Raw genomic sequence first — 19,675 nt, forward strand, 5'->3', positions numbered from 1 at the left:
CTCTTCTTCACCTTTTCTCTTGGTCTCACAGACTATGACAACGTCCATTTTGAACCTGTAAAGTTCTGTTGGTAATATATTCAGTTTTGTGTAGATATCTTGCACATTTAGCATCCAAATGTCATTTCCTTTGTTTCTTCTCCAGTTTGTCATTCAAGATTTCGTTTTTTTTTCTGAGGCATAGTATTAGGTTTTTTTACATTTTAATTTTTTGAGACAACTGCCAACCTTAGGGACCAGGTAATTTATTTTCAAGGTTTTCTTCCTTTAGCCTTTAATAAGCCAATATCAAGGTACAAGGCAGCCATTAGTTTTGCTCCATCTCAGCATTTTATTTCCGGGATATCCACCGTATCTGGTGAGCATTCCCCTATCCGCACCTAGGTAGGTGCCCAATGGGAGACCAGCAACGCCACAAGGGATAAGGATAAATGCAAATCGTAGAAGTAACTGATGCGTAAGAAGAGTTATGTTACAATGTTTGCAGCTTATAATGAGAATTAATCACTTGAGGAGAGGGATATCAATCAATACTGGCATCAGCAGATAGTGTGCCTTTGTTTTCAATGCTAATTATAGAAAAGGATCCTGGGTTGTAGGAAGTTTTTAGAACTTTTAGTATCATTGTTCTGAAGCAATGCAAAAATAATTTGTCAGTGCTGCTTGCTACCTTGTACATTATGTCCTTAATCGTCCACTGGAACTGGCATGCTTATTATTTTGTAGTCCTCTAGTTCTCTTTGTTAATTTGTAAGAAGAGAGTTACTTTATTGCTGAAAACTTGAAAGTACTAAAACTAAAATTTCAGTGAGAGATTGATGCTAATTTAACCATGGTTTATTACTAGTTTGTAACTTAATTTAACACCTGGCTCAGGTATCTGAGTAACTTACTTTTTGTTCTTTTCTTTTCACTTCATTTTCCTTTAAAATAAGTGCTATTTTAAATGAACACTTTGTATCCTTCTTGTTTCACATTCCAGTATTTCTTCATGGGGTTCTTTTGCTGTCAGTGGTATTAAAATGTTGTCAAGTTTGTCTGGAAGCAATGTGGAAATAATGAACTAACAATTTGACCTATGTCTGCACTATCTTTCTTCTACATTTTGTGGGCCAGTTGTCTTCCCCTCCCTTTTCTTTTCATACTTCTGTGTTTAAATGTGGAAAACTGAAGTAACCTATATGTAGCTCAGATACACTGTAAAGCTTCTGCATGTTATACATTTTTATGTAAGCTGAAAATAATTGTGTGCTTGAGGACTAATTATAACAATATTGTTTCAGAGTTAACATGGAGAAGCGTAATATCATTGCTGAATTGCCATCGGATGCTAAGAAAGTAGTATTAGGTGACATGATTAGCAGTTCAGCATTTTGGGTCATGGACCCTAACGACATAAACATGTCTGAGCAGCGTAAAGAATTCCTTGTGAAGGAAGAAATACTGTCAATCCGCTGCAGTCAGGCAAAAGCATCTGATCATTTCCTACCAAAAGAAGCAGAGGTATGATTTGCTAAGCTGTGTTAGAAAATTGTAATATGCTTTATGCTTGATCTGACTTACATGTTAGGTATTTTCTTGCACTCCATAAAAAAAAGTCTAATTTGAGGTAAATCCTGACTCCTAGTTTCTCTATAAATGTCTGACTTTCAATACAGATCTTTTTATCTTTGTAGACCAGTAAACATCTCATTATGTAAAAGTAAACTCTAGTGTGATATATAGGAACTGATACTTTTGTAAGAAAGGCTTAGGGAGGAGGGCGGTGACTGAAAGAAGACATTTTAGGCACATTTACCTTAACTGGTCTGTACAGTATGGAGTATAATATTACAACTTTCTTGTTAATCAATGGGAAAGAGCATTCTGTAGATACTGAAACAGAGCAAAAGGTTACAAAATTTGATCACAAAGTTGTGAATAAATTGTAGAAAGCAGCAATTAGATGACTTACCAATTTGCCTCAAATTCATACATTTTGGGAAAGCCTTTGATCCAGTTTCAACAAAATTTGTACTATACATATAGTAGGGAGCTACGAAAGTGGCAGCTGGAAGGGTAAGTGGAGAAGGCACCCCCTCCACCTTTCATGCATGTTTCACCCACTTGTTTTCTCACTGCACACCTCAGTTGCCATGAGTTGGCAGCCTTTGGCCCACATGTCTAGCCGATCTAAGCGAACTATGCTGTCAGATAATGCTGTCTGTATGCTCAGTGCATTACAAGGCATTCATTTGAAAATGATGCCTGAAATCGCTAGGTAGCACATTTCAAGAATGATTTTATAATCAGAAGCTGTCAGTGACTTATTTTGAACACTTCATTATGGTATCAAATCCATACACCAAGAAAATGCTTTGAAAACACTGTAGTGAGATAGCAGCCCCTTCATATTAATGTATTCTTGTGTGTTTAGAAGGTATATTACAGCCATATACATTATTAATGTTCATCTGTTAAACTATAAAACTATTTCAGTTTTGATTATGTGATCATTCAAGTATTCCCTGAGGTTGCACATTAATTTTAACATCGCTACAAGACAAAAGACGCAAGTCTTCTGCAGGGGCGATTCTAGAAGTTGGTCAAGGGGGGAGGGGTTTTGGGAGAATGGGGGAATGGAATATGGCTTAACAAAAGGAGAGTTGGGGTCTTCTACCAACAAATTGGTAAAATTTGGTGTTGATTAATGTAGTTTTTGGTAACTGTTTTAGAGTTCAGGGTAAAAAATGTGCATTAATAAATAACAAGATGCCTGTTTTAAGTTAAATGATATTTATTGGTTTAGGCAGTAAACTATTTGACGCTCTTATTCTTTTGTTAAAATGTGTTTGGAATACATTGCAACCTATATTGCTATATAATTATATAAAAAATGATTGATTCTGTTGGAATAATATATTCACTGATTTCTGAAGTCATTTTATCCAGTGTAATTTGATACTGTGTGTGTGACTGCCCCTGGTCTTCTGGTCCCCACAAGTAACACTGAAGAACATGACAGCACAGTCAGGTTTGGCGGCTGTTCTGCTTTGTACTGATAATTGGGGAGGGGGAGGAAAGAGAAGAGGACAGCAAACGGAAGGGATGGGATTTATTGCTCTGAATACTGACTTACTGAGGAGTCATTTGAAGTAATGACAATACCTTCAGTGCACTTTCGTTGGATGCCTGCCTTCAGAAATTCTATTTTTTTTTTTTTTTTTAGTAGAATTTCAGCATGGTGTAAATTGTTAATCCAGTGGTACATTGTGACATCATCAATTGCTTCCTCATGTAGATTCTTCACATCTTTCATTCTTGATGTAACCTTTCTTTTTACTAGTGTCCATATATTTTCTATGGGTTTGTATTAGTAAACTTACAACGTCATGACCCATTTCTGCTGTTAGGCTATGAAATTCTATTGATTATTCATATTTTGGTGCCTGAATTCCACCACCATCTCTGCTTTTGTTTAGTGACCTGAAATGGAAATACTTTTCTCTTCTAGCCACTGTGTGATTTCTTCCTTCTCTGTGCTTCAGCTAGGAATTTTTTCTGTTGTTCTCAAATGATAACTGGAATTATCCATGACAATCACAGAACCCTCTTCTAAACCACATAATAAACGCAAAAACATAGTCTTTACCTATGTCACTATTCATTTCTTGAAGATAATCGGTGTATTTGCAGTAAGTAAATATTAGCTTTGCACCTTTGATAAAGCCGTAATTGAATGACCCTGCATGACAGACCATACATAAGCATGTTTCTTTTGCCAGTTGGCACTTTCAGCTGGCCATTCGCTTGCAGGTCCCACCAGATGTGCTTTCTTGCGTGATTTTGACCCAGCCAAGTTGCTGTGAGGTGAATAAGAAGGCAACAATGATTTTCTTTCCTGATGCTGTGCATACTTCACAGAAAATTAGCTCTAGCTGCTACTGTATCTACATATACATCATACTCCAGAAGCCACCTAATAGTGAGCAATGGAGGACACTTATGGTTGTCCCCCCCCCCCCCCCCCCTCCTCCTCAACCCCCTCCCCTGTTCCACTCGTGAAAGGCACATGGGGAAGAATGATTGTCAGTAAGCCTATTTATTGGCCCTAATTTCCTGAATTTTTTCATTGTGGTCATTACATGAGATATATGTGGGAGGAAGCAATATGTTGCTCAGCTCTTCCAAGAAAGTGCTCCCTCAAAATGTCAATTGGCGCAGTTTGAACATTGTTTGAATGTCGAGGCATGGGTGTCGTGTTACTAAAATGAACCACCACGCCGCTGCAGCATTCATTCCACAGTCCACGGGACAACAGAAGAGGCAACCTGTCTCTTGATGGAGTGCTCAATGCCGCTCTGCAACCAGGACCAGGCATGCGGCTCTGTGTAGGTTCAAGTGTCGACCAATTACAGAGAATCTTGCAGCCTTTCAGGTGGCGAGTGCAAAGAGTTGTCGAATTATTCGAGAGAGTAAGAGGAGGTCATGGCAACAGTTCCTGAACACCATTAATCATTCCACCAAAAGTTCCGTCGTTTGGGAGACCATCAGGAGTATTTCTGGGAGAGAAGGCAGATGCTCCATGGCTGCTGTAATGGGGAACGGCACTCTCCAAACCAATCCATGAGACATTGGCGAGACTATGCCAGCGTATTTTGCCACAGTTACTGCAACAGCCTCTCAGGATCCAGGTTTCCAGTGCCATAGAGGTTTAGTTTGGACTTCCGGTCCACCTCTGATGAAGATTACAATTGCCCATTTTCCATGTGGGAGCTGGATCCTGCAGTGCTACTCTTAAGGTTACATGGTTGCCACATCCCCTGGTCATGACAGACTGCATTACAGTATGCTGTGGCACCTTACAAGGCAAAACAAAGATATATTCCTCACACTTTTTAATGCCATCTGGGTGTCAGGTCACTTTCCCGACTCGTGGTATGAGGCAATTTTAGTTCCCCTTTTAAAGCCTGGGACAGACCGTACATGCCCAAGTAGTTACTGTAGTGTTGCCCTCACTAGCTGCATGGGGAAGACCTTGGAGTGGATGGTCAACTGCTGCCTTGTCTGGGCCTTAGAAGCCAGGTAACTCCTTAGTCGCTTTTAGTGTGGGTTCAGGAGGTATCACTCCACCTTCGATAACCTTATCCTCCTGGAGGCGGCTAAACAATAGTCTTTCCTATGCCGGCATCACCTTCGAGGTATATTTTTTGACATCGAGAAGGCCTGTAATAGTACTTGGAGGCAACTTATCCTGGGGCAGCTTCACAAATGGGGTTTTTGTGGTTGTCTTCCCATTTTTATTCAGTACTTCCTCTCACCACGATATTTTAGATACAGAGTTGGTGACGTCCTGTCTGATCACTTTGAGCAGGAGAACAGTGTCCCTCAAGGTAGCATATTAAGTGTGACTGTCTTTACATCCATAGTGAAAATTCCTGTCCAGTGTTCCTTGTTTGTCGATGATTTCTCTCTGTTTTCTTCTTCTTCAAGCCTCGCAATGACAACACATCAGTTACAACTAACGCTTTGACACTTGCATGAATGGGCGCAGAAGAGTGGTTTTGAGTTTTCCACCGAGAAGTCTGTATGTGTTCTTTTTAATTGTTCTTATTTCATTTTAAACTTTCCTGAGTTGAGGACGAGGGACACTATTTTTACTTCTAAAGACACAGTGAGGTTTCTGGGCCTCATATTTGACTCTTAAGGTTACATGGTTGCCACATCTCAAGGACCTGAAAAAATGGTTACTTAAGACTTTCAGTATTTTAAAATGCCTTAGCCACAGTACGTGGGGAGCAGACAGGACATGTGTGCTCCGGTTTTACAGGGCATTTGATGTATGGGTCTGCGAGACCATTTTATTTAAAGATGGTGGATGTAATGCACCGTGAAGGGATTTGGTTGGCCACTGGGGCATTCAGAACAAGCTCTGTACCAAGCTTCTGTGCGAAGGCTGGTGAACCGCCACCTCATGTCAGGCAATGGCTACTTATGGTGCGTCAGGCGTATGAAACTCTGTTCACACCATACACACTCGCCTACCATACTATTGCTCAGCCTCCACTGGAAAGGCTTTTTCGTAAGTGGCAACATGCAACGAGGCGCTATGGGATTCGTGCACAGGATTGCCTTCTAAAGATGGGTGTGGCCAGTCTTCATGTTTTACATCGTTGTGGAAGCAGATTTCCACCTCGGCTTCACCAGGGGCCCAGATGTACTTTAGACTTGACAAATTTTAAGAAAGATAACACGTCAGATTTTACATTTCAGTCTCTGTATTTTAACATTTTAGATATACATCATGGTTTCACAGTAAACAAGAGCATTCCCTTGGCTGCTCTGTCGTGTTCCCTGACCAGGATTCACCTTCCTCACGAGTATACCATTTTCTCAGTGGAGCTCCACGTGATCCTGGAGACACTGAAGTAGATGCATCATACTCGGGGCAAACAGTTTCTCATTTTCCAATTCCTTAGTGCCTTGCAATAATTACAGAACCTGTACCCAGCTGAGGAGTGGTCTGGCTGATATATGACTAACTGTACTTGCTCCAATGGCAGGGTAAGCAGGTGTCATTCTGCTGGGTGCCAGGTAATGTAGGAATATGGGGAAATGAAGAGGCTGATCAGTCTGCCAAGGAGGCCTGCAGAGGGCAGGATGTGGCTCAGTGTCGTATTCCCTTTCGGGCTGTTGTTTCTGCACTATACAGGAAGTGCATACAGTTGTGGGATGAGGAATGGCTGGCGGTGACAGCCAATAAGCTGCGGTTGGTGAAGTCAACAACCCAACCATGGCGTTTCCTCCTGCCAGTTGCTCAGGCAGCATGAAGTGACCCTCATGCGTCTTAGAATTGGGAACTGCCCTCTCACACATAGCTTTTTACTATGGCGAGAGAATCCTCCACTTTGTGATGCTTTGGTGTGCACATCTCTATAAGTCATATCTTTATGGAGTGTGATGCAAGGGCAGAAGCAAATATTGGTGGGGATCTGCCCTCTATTTCAGCTGATGATGAGACAAGTCTGACTAAGGTTTTAAAGTTTTGTGATGTGTCTGTACTCTGGCCTAAACTTGTAGGCTGGATGTTTTGGGGAGTCAAGAGTGGCTGGCTTCTCCTTGTTTTATTCTTGAGGTCAGCCAGCCATGTCCATCTGCTATATTGTTTTAGCTCCTTATAGCACTTTTTTCTTATGTCGGTAATGTTTTACTCCTGACGCAATACTTCCTTCCGTAGTTCTGTGCGGGTACGCACATAGTTTTCCAACTTTTGTTACCTATGTTGTACGTGCTGTTTTATTTTCCTGTTTTGTGTATTTTATCAACACTCATCGCAATCTGTTTTTGCGCAGGTGCTAAAGATCTTGCTATCGTGTACCCATACAAATATATTCATGTCTGTGTCCATGCCCATAGAAAGTAATTGATTTTTAGAATACTTAAGTTTGGATGTAGACTGATTAGGTCCTGCTTTTGTATGATTACATTAATTAATGACAGAACAGGTAAACTTCATTATTGATCTCAAATACGTGACGAAACTTATCACTGATTAAGAAATACTGTATGCTGGCGAAGTACAACTGTGATCAACAACTTGTACTCGAACAAAACTAGAACTGCATTGACTTGACAGACACATGATATAAATAAACCCAGAACAATACCAGTTTACAAAGCTTTATTAAAATGTTGACATAAAAAGTTTTAATTAAGAATTAAAAGATCACTGATGTTCAGGTGCAGCATTATCCTTCACAAAATACGTAGATTTTTTTGACAGATCTTTGCCCAAAATTAGTTTTCTCTATAAAATTTAACATAATTCCAGTCTGTTGACAGTTAGTTACAAAGAACTTTAGATAACTTTTTGACTGCATTAATATTTTAATTGATAATCTTTTCATGTGATCTCGTACAGAGGCTAAATAATTTAGGGTAGTTGGTTTTTCTTGACTGAGGAACTGATGACCTTGTTGTTTGGTCCTGTAACACCCCATCTCCAACCAACCATCTATCCCTAATAGTTAAAGGAAACAAATCTCCATCCTCTCTAACACTTTGCACATCTTCTGTTTACTTCTGCTGTTAACTGGTTGCCTGCTTATCTCATTGAATATACTGCGTAAAACATTGGAAAGCTATTAGTAGAAGCCTGGTTTTTCATTTTTGTGTATGTAAACTTTACTCTTGGCATTACTCTTATTTCAGCAGTGTTTATTTTCATATTTGACTGCAACATTCTCTAGGATTTTTATATATTCTGTCACAGATGGTCGCAGTGCAGCATCCACTAACCCGCAGATGGCACAGAGGAACTGTGGTTAGACTCTCGAAGCTGGACCGAGGCTACATTTATCGTGTTTTTCTAGTAGATTATGGTATCTCTATAGATGTCAGAAATGGAGCAATTAAGGAACTTCCACGTGAAATGATGAGGTTAAAACCTCAGGCCTATCAAATTGAGTTGTATGGTGTTGTACCTACAACTGTGGATTTAGATTATAATGTGATGAAAATGAAACGAATGTAAGTATAATGTCACTATTTGATATGTAACTTATATTTGAAAGGTTTCTGAAGTAAACTGTATGTCAATAAGAAAAACAAAACTTATATTAGACATAGAGACACACACAATGTGGGTGACTACATTTTGGAACACTAAATCTTGCTCATTAAACAACTTTTACATTATCTGAGGTGAAGTGGTAGTGAGCTAGGAGATGAGGTGCTGAGAGATGGAACACGTTGGCCAGACAATAATCTTGTTTCATAGTGGCCATTAAGTGCAGAAGTCCAAGGAAACAGAGAGAGAACACAGTGGCATGTTAATTAAAGTCCAACAGATCATTTTTCTGATCAGAGACACGAGGAACGAGGGAGGAGGAGTGAGAGAAAATCACTATGTGGACATAAGCAAGATAAGAAACTGGAAGAGGCACATGGCAATGTCCACGACTCAAGTGGAAAAAGATAAGTAAAGGGCAAGACAATAAATAATTGATAGCCGTAGAGAAGAGTGAATAGAAAGTATTAGAATCAAACTGAGAACCAAGCTAGCATGTGGCAACTAACAATAGTGATATTAATCACTTACTGCACATCAGATACATGGTTATTACAAATGATTGAAGCGATTTCACAGCTCTACAATAACTTTATTATTTGAGATATTTTCACAATGCTTTGCACACACATACAAAAACTCAAAAAGTTTTTTTAGGCATTCACAAATGTTCGATATGTGCCCCTTTAGTGATTCGGCAGACATCAAGCCGATAATCAAGTTCCTCCCACACTCGGCGCAGCAGGTCCCCATCAATGAGTTCGAAAGCATCGTTGATGCGAGCTCACAGTTCTGGCATGTTTCTTGGTAGAGGAGGTTTAAACACTGAATCTTTCACATAACCCCACAGAAAGAAATTGCATGGGGTTAAGTCGGGAGAGCGTGGAGCCCATGACATGAATTGCTGATCATGATCTCCACCACGACCGATCCATCGGTTTTCCAATCTCCTGTTTAAGAAATGCCGAACATCATGATGGAAGTGCGGTGCAGCACCATCCTGTTGAAAGATGAAGTCGGCGCTGTCGGTCCTCAGTTGTGGCATGAGCCAATTTTCCAACATGTCCAGATACACGTGTCCTGTAACGTTTTTTTCGCAGAAGAAAAAGGGGCCGTAAACTTTAAACCGTGAGATTGCACAAAACACGTTAACTTTTGGTGAATTGCGAATTTGCTGCACGAATGCGCGAGGATTCTCTACCGCCCAGATTCGCACATTGTGTCTGTTCACTTCACCATTAAGAAAAAATGTTGCTTCATCACTGAAAACAAGTTTCGCACTGAACGCATCCTCTTCCATGAGCTGTTGCAACCGCGCCAAAAATTCAAAGCGTTTGACTTTGTCATCGGGTGTCAGGGCTTGTAGCAATTGTAAACGGTAAGGCTTCTGCTTTAGCCTTTTCCGCAAGATTTTCCAAACCGTTGGCTGTGGTACATTTAGCTCCCTGCTTGCTTTATTCGTCGACTTCCGCGGGCTACGCGTGAAACTTGCCCGCACGCGTTCAACCGTTTCTTCGCTCACTGCAGGCCGACCCATTGATTTCCCCTTACAGAGGCATCCAGAAGCTTTAAACTGCGCATACCATCGCCGAATGGAGTTAGCAGTTGGTGGATCTTTGTTGAACTTCGTCCTGAAGTGTCGTTGCACTGTTATGACTGACTGATGTGAGTGCATTTCAAGCACGACATACGCTTTCTCAGCTCCTGTCGCCATTTTGTCTCACTGCGCTCTCGAGCGCTCTGGCGGCAGAAACCTGAAGTGCGGCTTCAGCCGAACAAAACTTTATGAGTTTTTCTACGTATCTGTAGTGTGTCGTGAGCATATGTCAATGAATGGAGCTACAGTGAATTTATGAAATCGCTTCAATCATTTGTAATAGCCCTGTACTTCCCCTTGTAGCTAACTCCAGGGGGCTCACAGCTCTTTTGTGAGTACAGGATTGCCTATCACAGGGCCCTAACTTTTGCAGCATTACTTCCTTTCTGTGCTGCAAGCTTATATTTCCACTATACCCTTCCTGTCTGCCTCTCCATCTGAAGGTTTTCTTGGTGCAAACCCTGCTTGGACCTGGTTTACAATTTGGTACTCGTTTTTCAACTTCCGGCCTTTTCTAAAAATGTTCGTTAAATAAACACATGGTCTCCATTGTTGGGTTTGATCTAACCACCAGTTTTCAAAATTCTCCAGAAGTGCAGATCATACAGGGAAGGTCACCTGGTGCAGTGTATGCTCCACCTGTGTGCCTTTCCATCTTTGCACCCTTCCCTTTAATGAAGTAATATATCCAAAACCCAGCACCGTAGCCATCGTGTTGTGCGGGAGGGGGCGGGGGGTTGTCAAGTACCTCAACGATGGTAGTCACTGACTTACGCAGGGGTCACACTGCTGGTGCCTGAGCTGAAACGTGTGTGTCTCCATGACAGGCATGGGGTCTCTAAGAGATGGATTACTGGCCTGGTAGCCATTGCTGAGGCTGGGTGGTGCCCATGGGGAGAGCCCCATTTGGAGTGGCTGGCACCATGGTGGATGAGCCACAAATGAAGCAGATGAAGTTATCTCTCGCTGGTAGCCATACATCACCAGCAGTCTCTGTGAATGGAAAATCCTCTTTTAATGCAGAGTTAAGACCCTAAAATGTTCCCTTCCCTAGCTATGTCATGGGAGGAATGTAGGGCTAAGCAGCAAGTAGAGAAGTACTCCGCACAACACTTATTTTGCACAAGGACTGATGGTGATTCCTTCATGCCCACAAAGCTCTATTTCTCTGTGAAGAATTTAAGACAAATTTGGGGACGTGGCAGCCATTTGTAAAATGAAAAGTGTGTCAGTTTTGATCAAAACAGTGTCCCCTGCCCAGTCATGGTCACTGCATGCTTGTGACATGCTGGGTAACGTACTGGTGACTGTCGCTCTCCATAACAGTTTAAATATGGTTCAGGGCATCATTTTCCACTGAGACTTGCTCTCGCAATCTGAAGATGAGATATATGCAAACGTGGAGTGACTGGGTGTAAACTTTGGCCTTCGTGTACATAGGGGGCCAAAGGATAATAGGGTCACTACTGGTGCCCTTGTCTCATTTTTTGAGGGCAATTCATTGCCTGAAAAGGTAAATGTGATGGTATACCGATGTGATCTGAAATTATATGTTCACACCCCACCCCACCCCATCCCACCCCACCCAACCCCACCCAACCCCACCCCACCCCACTCCACTCTACCCAACCCCTTCCCTTTTGGTGCTTCAAGTGTTTGAAATTCGGGCACATGTCTTTGCATTGAAAACGGCATCTGCAGGGATTGCATGTGAACACTCGTACCCCACGCCCCATTTGTGTGAGCTGTGGAAAATACCATTCTCCCTGCTCATGAGATTGTACTGTTTTCCAGAGAAAAGAGAAAATAAAGAATACAAGACTCTGGACAAACTAACTTACAAGAGGCCAAGAAAAAATACAAGCAGCTGCACCCAACATGTCGAACTGCATCATATACTACAGCTACTATGACTTCACCCCCTATGGTGATTGGTGATGGTACTTCCGCCCATTACACCTGCTACAGTGGGCCCACAGTACTGCTCAACAACCCCCCCCCATGAATGGGAGCTCCCCTCTTGCTGCTTCTCCCACACCTACTTTGGGATCAGTGGGTTCCCACCCACCAGGGACATTGGTCCTCACCTTGTTTCACCTGCTCTTGCCAGGAAGGAATCCTTCGGAACACTTCCTTCCAAGGTTTCCACTGGTCTACAACCAGACACTAATCAGTGACTAAAGGAGCTGCAGGCTACTGGTCGCAGGGCTTCACAGTCATCATCTTTAGGTGAAAATGATTCAGAGAAGCCATCACAGTCATCAAAATTCTCTAAGGAGAGAAAAGAAAAGAAAAAGTTCTCCAAGAAGAATATTCCCGTGGCGCCCACACCACCAGATCTTACCGAGGTAGAGAGTCTGGCCCCCCAGGGGGCTCACGGTTGTTTCGTGAGTACGTGCGTGGCGAGCAAGAGGCCCAGAGCTATTGCAGCCTTCCTTCTTTCCAGGGCTGCATTTCCTTGCCCTTTCCCTCCTTTCCTCTCCTTGCTCCTTCCCCTTCGCCCACTCCTCTCTCTGTCTTGGTGTCCTTGCTTATGTTGGCCCTGCTATCCTCCTGGTTATGTTGGTTTTGCAATTTAGTTTTGTTGCGTAATCACCTCATCCTTTTGGCATTCCCTAGTCCCCCTCTGGGGTTTGACCTCCATTACTAAATTTCTCTTCCATAGTGTGAGCCATTTGGGGAAGAGCACCTTACCTAGTGTCTCCGACGTGTGCCCTCCTAATTCATTCCACCTTTTCTTTCACGTCGTTGTCTGATGCTAGGGTGCATAGCCAGCACGGTAGCCAGCCCGTGTGGTGGGGTCGCTATGTACCCTTTTGGTTGAGCCCCCTGAACCCACGGGGATCACACTTCTGATACATGAGCTGTGACCACCTCATGTAAGCCTAGAAGTGTTGCTTGTCATCCTGGAGCATCGGAACTCCCGGCAATGGCCGCCGTGCCAGATGGCCCTTGCTGTGGCTGGGTGGCACCTGTGAGGAGAGCCCCTGATTGGAGTGGGTGGTATCAGGGCGGACGCTATGCAAATGAAACACATACGGGTCCAGAACTCTGGCCATTCTTCTGCAGCTATCTCTCTGCCTGGCACTGGTTCTTTTAGTACTGCTTCTCCTGCCCCTTCGGCCTTCCCTTCCATGGCTACCCCTGGGAGGAAGGTCAGGCCCGTCGGCTAGGGGCAAAACCTTTCCCCCGCTATCTGGTTTGCACCAGGACTGATGGGGATACTTTCACCAATAACCAATACCAGACCTTTATTCTTTGTGGAACACATTGAAGAAAAGTTCGGTGAAGTGGACTCTCTGAGCAAGTTGCAGTCGGGTTCGTTGTTGATTAAAACTGCTTCAACTGCCCAGTTTGCGGCCCTTTGTGCCTGTAAACATCTTGGCACAATTCCTGTGTCCATTACCCCCCACCTGTCTCTAAATGTGGTTCAAGGTGTGATTTTTCACAGGGACCTCATCCTTCAAACTGATGAGGAACTTCGGGACAATTTCGGACGGAGGTGTGTTCACTTTGTTCAGCGTGTTCAGAAGGGTCCAAAGGACAATCACATTGATACTGGTGCCTTTATCCTGACCTTTGAAGGGGCACCCTTCCTGAGAAAGTAAAGATTATGGTTTATTGATGTGATGTGAAGCCATACATCCCACCTCCTCTGAGGTGTTTTAAGTGCTTGCGTTTTGGACACATGTCTTTCCGCTGTTCGCAGGTCCCTCTCTGTGGTGTCTGTGGACGTCCACTCCATGAGGGGAGTTCCTGTGTTCCCCCTCCTGCATGTGTTAATTGTCATGGCAATCATTCTCCATGTTCACCAGATTGCCCAGTATATAAGAAGAAAAAGAAGATACAGGAGTATAAGTCCCTTGATCGTTTAACCTACACTGAGGCGCGTAAGAAGTATGCACGTCTTCACCCTGTGTCCATGACATCTAGTTATGCTTCACCCCTCCCCCCCCCCCAGACCCCTCTCCTCCCCCCCTCACCTGTGGCTCCCACACCTTCTCCTCCAGGCGGTGCTCCCCCTCCCCAGCTGGAGAAGTGTCCCACTTCTTCGGCGTCTGCCGATCAAGGACGTGCCTTCCTGGAACCTTCCAGGCCAAAGGTCTGCTGCCACGCGACGACCGCGAGTACCACGGTCTGTTGGTCCCCAGGTCGCCCGATCTTGTTGCAGCTGTCTCCTTTATGCCACACAGCCCTCCTCGATCTCAAACAGAAAAGAAGAAGAAACATAAGTCCTGGGGCAAGGAGCCTCTGGTGTCACCAGAGGTCCCATCCCTGGCTTCCCAACCCCCTCCTTGTCGGTGACGGGTGGTGACCTGGCAGCATGACTGGCTTTAGCCTGTTCAACCCCCATTTGAATCATCGTTCAGTGGTTATCCAATGGATTGTAATGGATATTACCGTCACCTTCCGGAGTTGAAATCCCTTATTTCGTCTTACTCTGCAGCTTGTGTGGTTCTACATTTTACTGATGATCACTCACCGACCCTCTGTGGGTTCCGTGTTTTCTGTCGAAATCGGGTCGGCCCCCTGTGGGCTTCTGGTGGCATTTGTACATTGGTCTGTACAGACGTTGCTAGCATGTGGATTCCTCTTCAAACTACATTGGAAGTGGTAGCTGTTAGGGTCCACCTGGACTCTGAGGTCACGGTTTGCAGTCTTTATCTCCCTCCTGACGGGACTCTTACACCTGCTGCCTTAACTGCCCTTCTTCAGCAACTTCCTCCTCCCTTCCTCCTTCTCGGGGATTTTAATGCTCATCATGCTCCCCTACTCATTTCAGTGCCGGTCAAGGTACCTTTTCTGCCCGTTGATCTTTCTCTTTCTTCTCCCTCCCTCCTCCCTTTATTACACTGGTCGCCACACGACGACCTTTGTGATAGTGACCATTTCCCGTTGATTCTCTCGCTCCCTTCCCGCTCCCCAATGGACTGGTGACCTCGTTGGTCTTTCCAATGCGCCGATTGGCCCCTATACACTGCACAGGTCATGTTTTCTCCCTCTTTGTTGGGTTGTATTGATGACATCCTACGTGATGCGATTGTTCGCGCTGCTAACCTTACTGTACCGCTCTCATGTGGACCATTTCGCCGCCAGCAAGTCCCATTGTGGAGTACGGCCATTGCCATAGCCATCCGTGATCGCCGTCGAGCTTTGCAACACCTTAAGAGGCACCCATCCGTTGCCAACCTTATTACCTTTAAACGCCTTTGCGCTAAAGCCCGTTATTTAATCAAACAGAGCATACAGATATGTTGGGAACGCTATGTTTCTTCCCTCGGTTCTACTGTCCCTATGTCATGGGTATAGGCTACACTTTGCTCTCTCCAAGGGTGCCATTGGCAGTCCACCCTCCCAGGCCTTCACCTCCCAGATGGCCTTTGTACGGACCTATTGATTCTTGCGGAACATCTTGCGACCCATTTTGCAACGGCATCAGCATCAGCCTCCTATCCGGCTGCTTTCCTTCACCGGAAACAGCGGGCCGAAGCTTCCGCCTTATGTTTTACCCCATGTCAGTCAGAATCTTACAATGAACCTTTTACTGAATGGGAATTTCTTTCCACACTTTCTTCTTCTCATGATATGGCACCTGGTCTAGACTCCATTCATAACCAACTGCTTCTACATCTCAGTGCTCCACAACAGTAACATCTTCTCCGGGTGTTCAACCGTATTTGGCTCCAGGGTGACTTCCCTTCTCAGTGGAGGGATAGTATCGTGGTGCCTGTCCTTAGGCCTGGTATAAACCCCCTATTTGTTGAAAGCTATTGGCCAATTAGTCTGACAAATGTTGTTTGCAAGTTATTTGAATGGGTGGTAGCCCATAGGCTCAATTGGGTCCTCGAATCTCGGGATCTATTGTCCCCTTACCACTGTGGCTTCCGAGAGGGACGGTCTCCGATCGATCGTTTGCTTCGCTTAGGATCCACAGTTCGGCAGGCTTTTTCCCAGCGTCACCATTCGGTTGCAGTATTTTTCGACCTTCGCAAGGCCTATGTCACGGCTTGGCACCATCACGTCTTACTTACACTTCATCAGTGGGGTCTTCAGGGCCCACTCCCGATTTTTATCCTCCAGTTCCTGTTCCATCGGTCGTTCAGGGTTCAGGTTGGTACTGTTTTTAGTTCTCCACGGATCCAGGAGACTGGCACCCTACAGGGTTCTGTATTGAGTTTATTTCTTTTCATCATTGCTATTGATTTGACTAGTGGCATCTGTCGGTCCTTTGGTCGCCCCTGCTCTGTATGTGGATGATTTCTGCATTTGGGTTAGTTCCTCTTCGATGGCCTCTGCAGAGCGGCAGCTCCAGGGAGCTATACGGCGTGCCTCTGTGTGGACCCTCTCACACGGGTTTCAATTCTCTCCTTTAAAATCGCGGGTGGTCCACTTCTGTCGCCGTACTATGATCCACCCCGATCCAGAGCTCTATCTCGATGCACGACGATTGCCTATGGTCCCACAGTTTCATCTCCTGGGTCTTCTTATCGACAACAAGCTCACTTGGCTGCCCCATATCCGACTTCTAAAGGTAGGATGTTTCCGTAAACTTAATGTTCTTCGCTTCCTTGCCCACACCTCTTGGGATGCGGACTGCTCCATCCTTCTCCGCCTTTATCGTGCTTTAGTTCTGTCTCGCTTGGGCTATGGTTGTCAAGTTTATGGTTCGACTGCTCCTTCCACACTGCACTTTCTGGATCCAGTCCACCATCGTGGTATCCGTTTGGCCACCGGTGCCTTCCCTACTAGCCCTGTTGATGGTCTCCTGGTTGAAGCTGGGATCACCCCCCCTTTCTGTTCGGTGGACCCAGCTTCTGGTGTCTTATGCAATCACTGTCTGTTCCTCTCCCACTCATCCTTCCTGTTCTATCCTGTTCCCAGACCATGGATGTCGCCCACCTGATTCCCGCCCTCAGGCGGGTTTACCTGTTGGGCTCCGCCTTGCGTCTCTTTGCTGTGATTTTCAGCTTCCTTCTTTGTCCTGTCTTCCACGCTCCCTCCGTACCATCTCCCCTTGGTTAGTTCCTCGTCCCCAAATTCGGATGGATCTCCACCGAGGTCCGAAAGATTCCATCCCCCCGAAGGTGTTCCATTCCTTTTTCTGCCGAATTTTATGGGAGTTTCGGGATGCTATTGTTTTTTACACCAATGGCTCTAAATCTGGTGATCGTGTCAGATATGCCTTCACGTCCTCTATTGGCACAGAAAATCATCTGCTGCGATCTACATGGGGGGTTTTTACTGCGGAATTGATGGCAATTTCCCAGGCCCTTACCGTTGTTAAACAGTCCCAACACAACTTCCTTATGTTATGTATGGACTCAATGAGTGGCCTTCTGGCTATTGACTGGTGTTTTTTGCACCATCGCTTGGTCTTGGCCATCCATGACCATCTCGCCGATTTTCACCGTGCTGCTTGTTCCGTCGACTTCCTTTGGGTCCCTGGCCATGTGGGTATCCCAGGCAATGAAATGAGCTTGCTGATCGTTTGGCTGGGGGAGCAGTCACTCCCCCCCCCCCCCCCCCCCCCCCCTTCCGTTCTCTGTAACCCCACCTGCAGCGGATTTACGGCTTCACATCAAATCCCACTTCGCACAATCATGGGCCAACTCTTGGGAGCCTACCTCCCTGTCTAATAAATTTCGTGCGATTAAGGTGACACCAGGCCCGTGGTGTTCTTCCTTTCACCTCTCCCGAAAGGACTCGACCACACTGTCATCTCCGCATCAGCCATACCAGGCTGACCTATGGTTTTCTTTTGCATAATGAGCCACCCCCACTTTGTGGTTGTGGAGCCTTCCAGTCAGTAGCCCACATTTTGGTGGAATGCCCCCTTCTTTTGGTTCTGCATACTAAGTACAGACTCCTCTGCACTTTACCTTTAATGTTGGTTGACAATGCCCGGATAGTCGAACAGGTTCTTAGTTTCCTCCGGGAAAGTGGTTTCTATTCTCAGTTTTAAGGTTTTTAGTCTCACTCTGGTGTTGGGGCAGGGCGGTGAGCGTTGGGGTATCTCCCACTGTAAGCTGTTTTTGGAGGTTCCCGACTCCCCTCCCTGGCCAAGATCCTCTTTTCTTCCTCTTTTACTCTGTTTCTATCGCTTTTTAGTATTGGTTAGTCTCCTTTTCCCATAAACACTTCTACATTCTAGCGGTTGAACGCTTTTAAGTCGCAAGTGGTCTTGCCTCTACTGCTTCAGAGGTGGGATATTTTCTGCCTCTATGGTAGCGTTGGGGTCGCTCTCTTGCTGTCTTACCTCATTTTGTTTTTACCATTGACGACATGACTGCTCTTTTAGCCTTTTCCCTTTTATCGTTCTGACTTTTCTGAGATGTCACACTATCTGAATGGACCACATTTGCAACAAGGGACTGATGACCTTGCTGTTTGGTCCCTTCAACCCCAATCAACCAACCAACCAGAGATTCCGGCGGCCCCTGAGGCTCCAGTGTGCACCACACAACAGAACCCGAAACCTATGTATAGTAATGCAATAACCCCTCAGCTAGCAGCAGCTGGTGACACCGGGCCATAACCTGTCTCCTTAGGCCCTTTACAACCTGACAGAACGTCAACAACATTATTCTCCAATTTAATTGTAATAGGTTTATTCCACGACTTGGCTGAACTATGGCATCTTGTAAGCAGTTCCTCTGCCTTCTGCATTGCTGTTCAGGAGACTTGGTTTCCAGCAATGCAGACCCTGGACCTTTGTGGGTACAGGGGATATTATAAGAATCATGCTACCTGTGACAGGGTGTCGGGTGGAGTTTGCAAATATGTTCTGGACACTCTGTATAGTGAACTTGTGCCTCTGAATATACCTTAGGAGGCTGTGGCTGTTCGGATAAGGGCATTTCAAGATATTATCATCTGCAGTGTTTACCCCTCTCCCGATGGTGAAGTCTCTATGAACAAATTGTTTGCATTGGTATCTCAGCTACCCTCACCTTTCCTAATCTTGGGTTATTTCAATGCTCATAATCTTTTTTGGACTAGTATTTGGGAGGAAGATGATTCAAACCCACATCTGCCCACCCTAATTTAGGTTTTCCATGATTTCTGTAAATCGCTTAAGGAAAATGCCAGTATGGTTCCTTTGAAAGAGCATGGTTGACTTCCTTCCTAATCTGATGGGACTAGTGACCTCACTGGTTGGTCCCCTTCCCCAAATCAACCAACCAACCAATCCTTTTTGGGGTGGAACTATGATCACTGGCTGCAATTAAAGGACTTGAAAACTTACTGGCAAAACTTAGCCTTTGCCTCTGGAATACTGGTGCCCCCACACACTTCAGTGTGGTGCACAGAAATTTCTCTGTCATTTACCTTTCCATCTGCAGCCTTTGTCTTTCCCCATCCATACACTGGAGAGTCTACAATGACCTGTGTGTCTGTGACCAGTTCCTGATTGTCCTTTCCCTCCCTCAGTGTTGCTCCCCGCGATGCGAGAGATGGACTCTCAACAGTGCTGACTGTGGTGCTTTCGCCTCGGGTATCGCCCTTGCAGGGTGTATATGTGGACAAAG

The 19,675-nt window shown here is 44.9% G+C and overlaps 1 protein-coding gene across 1 annotated transcript in view; it reads left to right on the top strand.

Moving 5' to 3' along the window:
- Window positions 1-19,675, top strand: part of LOC126457495 (putative ATP-dependent RNA helicase TDRD12) — a 449,051-nt gene that overhangs the window by 7,214 nt on the left and 422,162 nt on the right. Inside the window, exons 2-3 of the mRNA XM_050093799.1 lie at window positions 1,284-1,503; window positions 8,252-8,508. Of these exons, the coding sequence (XP_049949756.1) occupies window positions 1,291-1,503; window positions 8,252-8,508 (470 nt within the window). The 5' untranslated portion in view covers window positions 1,284-1,290. The remainder of the gene's footprint in view (window positions 1-1,283; window positions 1,504-8,251; window positions 8,509-19,675) is intronic.

The sequence above is a fragment of the Schistocerca serialis genome, chromosome 2, assembly GCF_023864345.2.
Source record: "Schistocerca serialis cubense isolate TAMUIC-IGC-003099 chromosome 2, iqSchSeri2.2, whole genome shotgun sequence".
In the NCBI taxonomy this organism is placed as follows: domain Eukaryota; kingdom Metazoa; phylum Arthropoda; class Insecta; order Orthoptera; family Acrididae; genus Schistocerca; species Schistocerca serialis.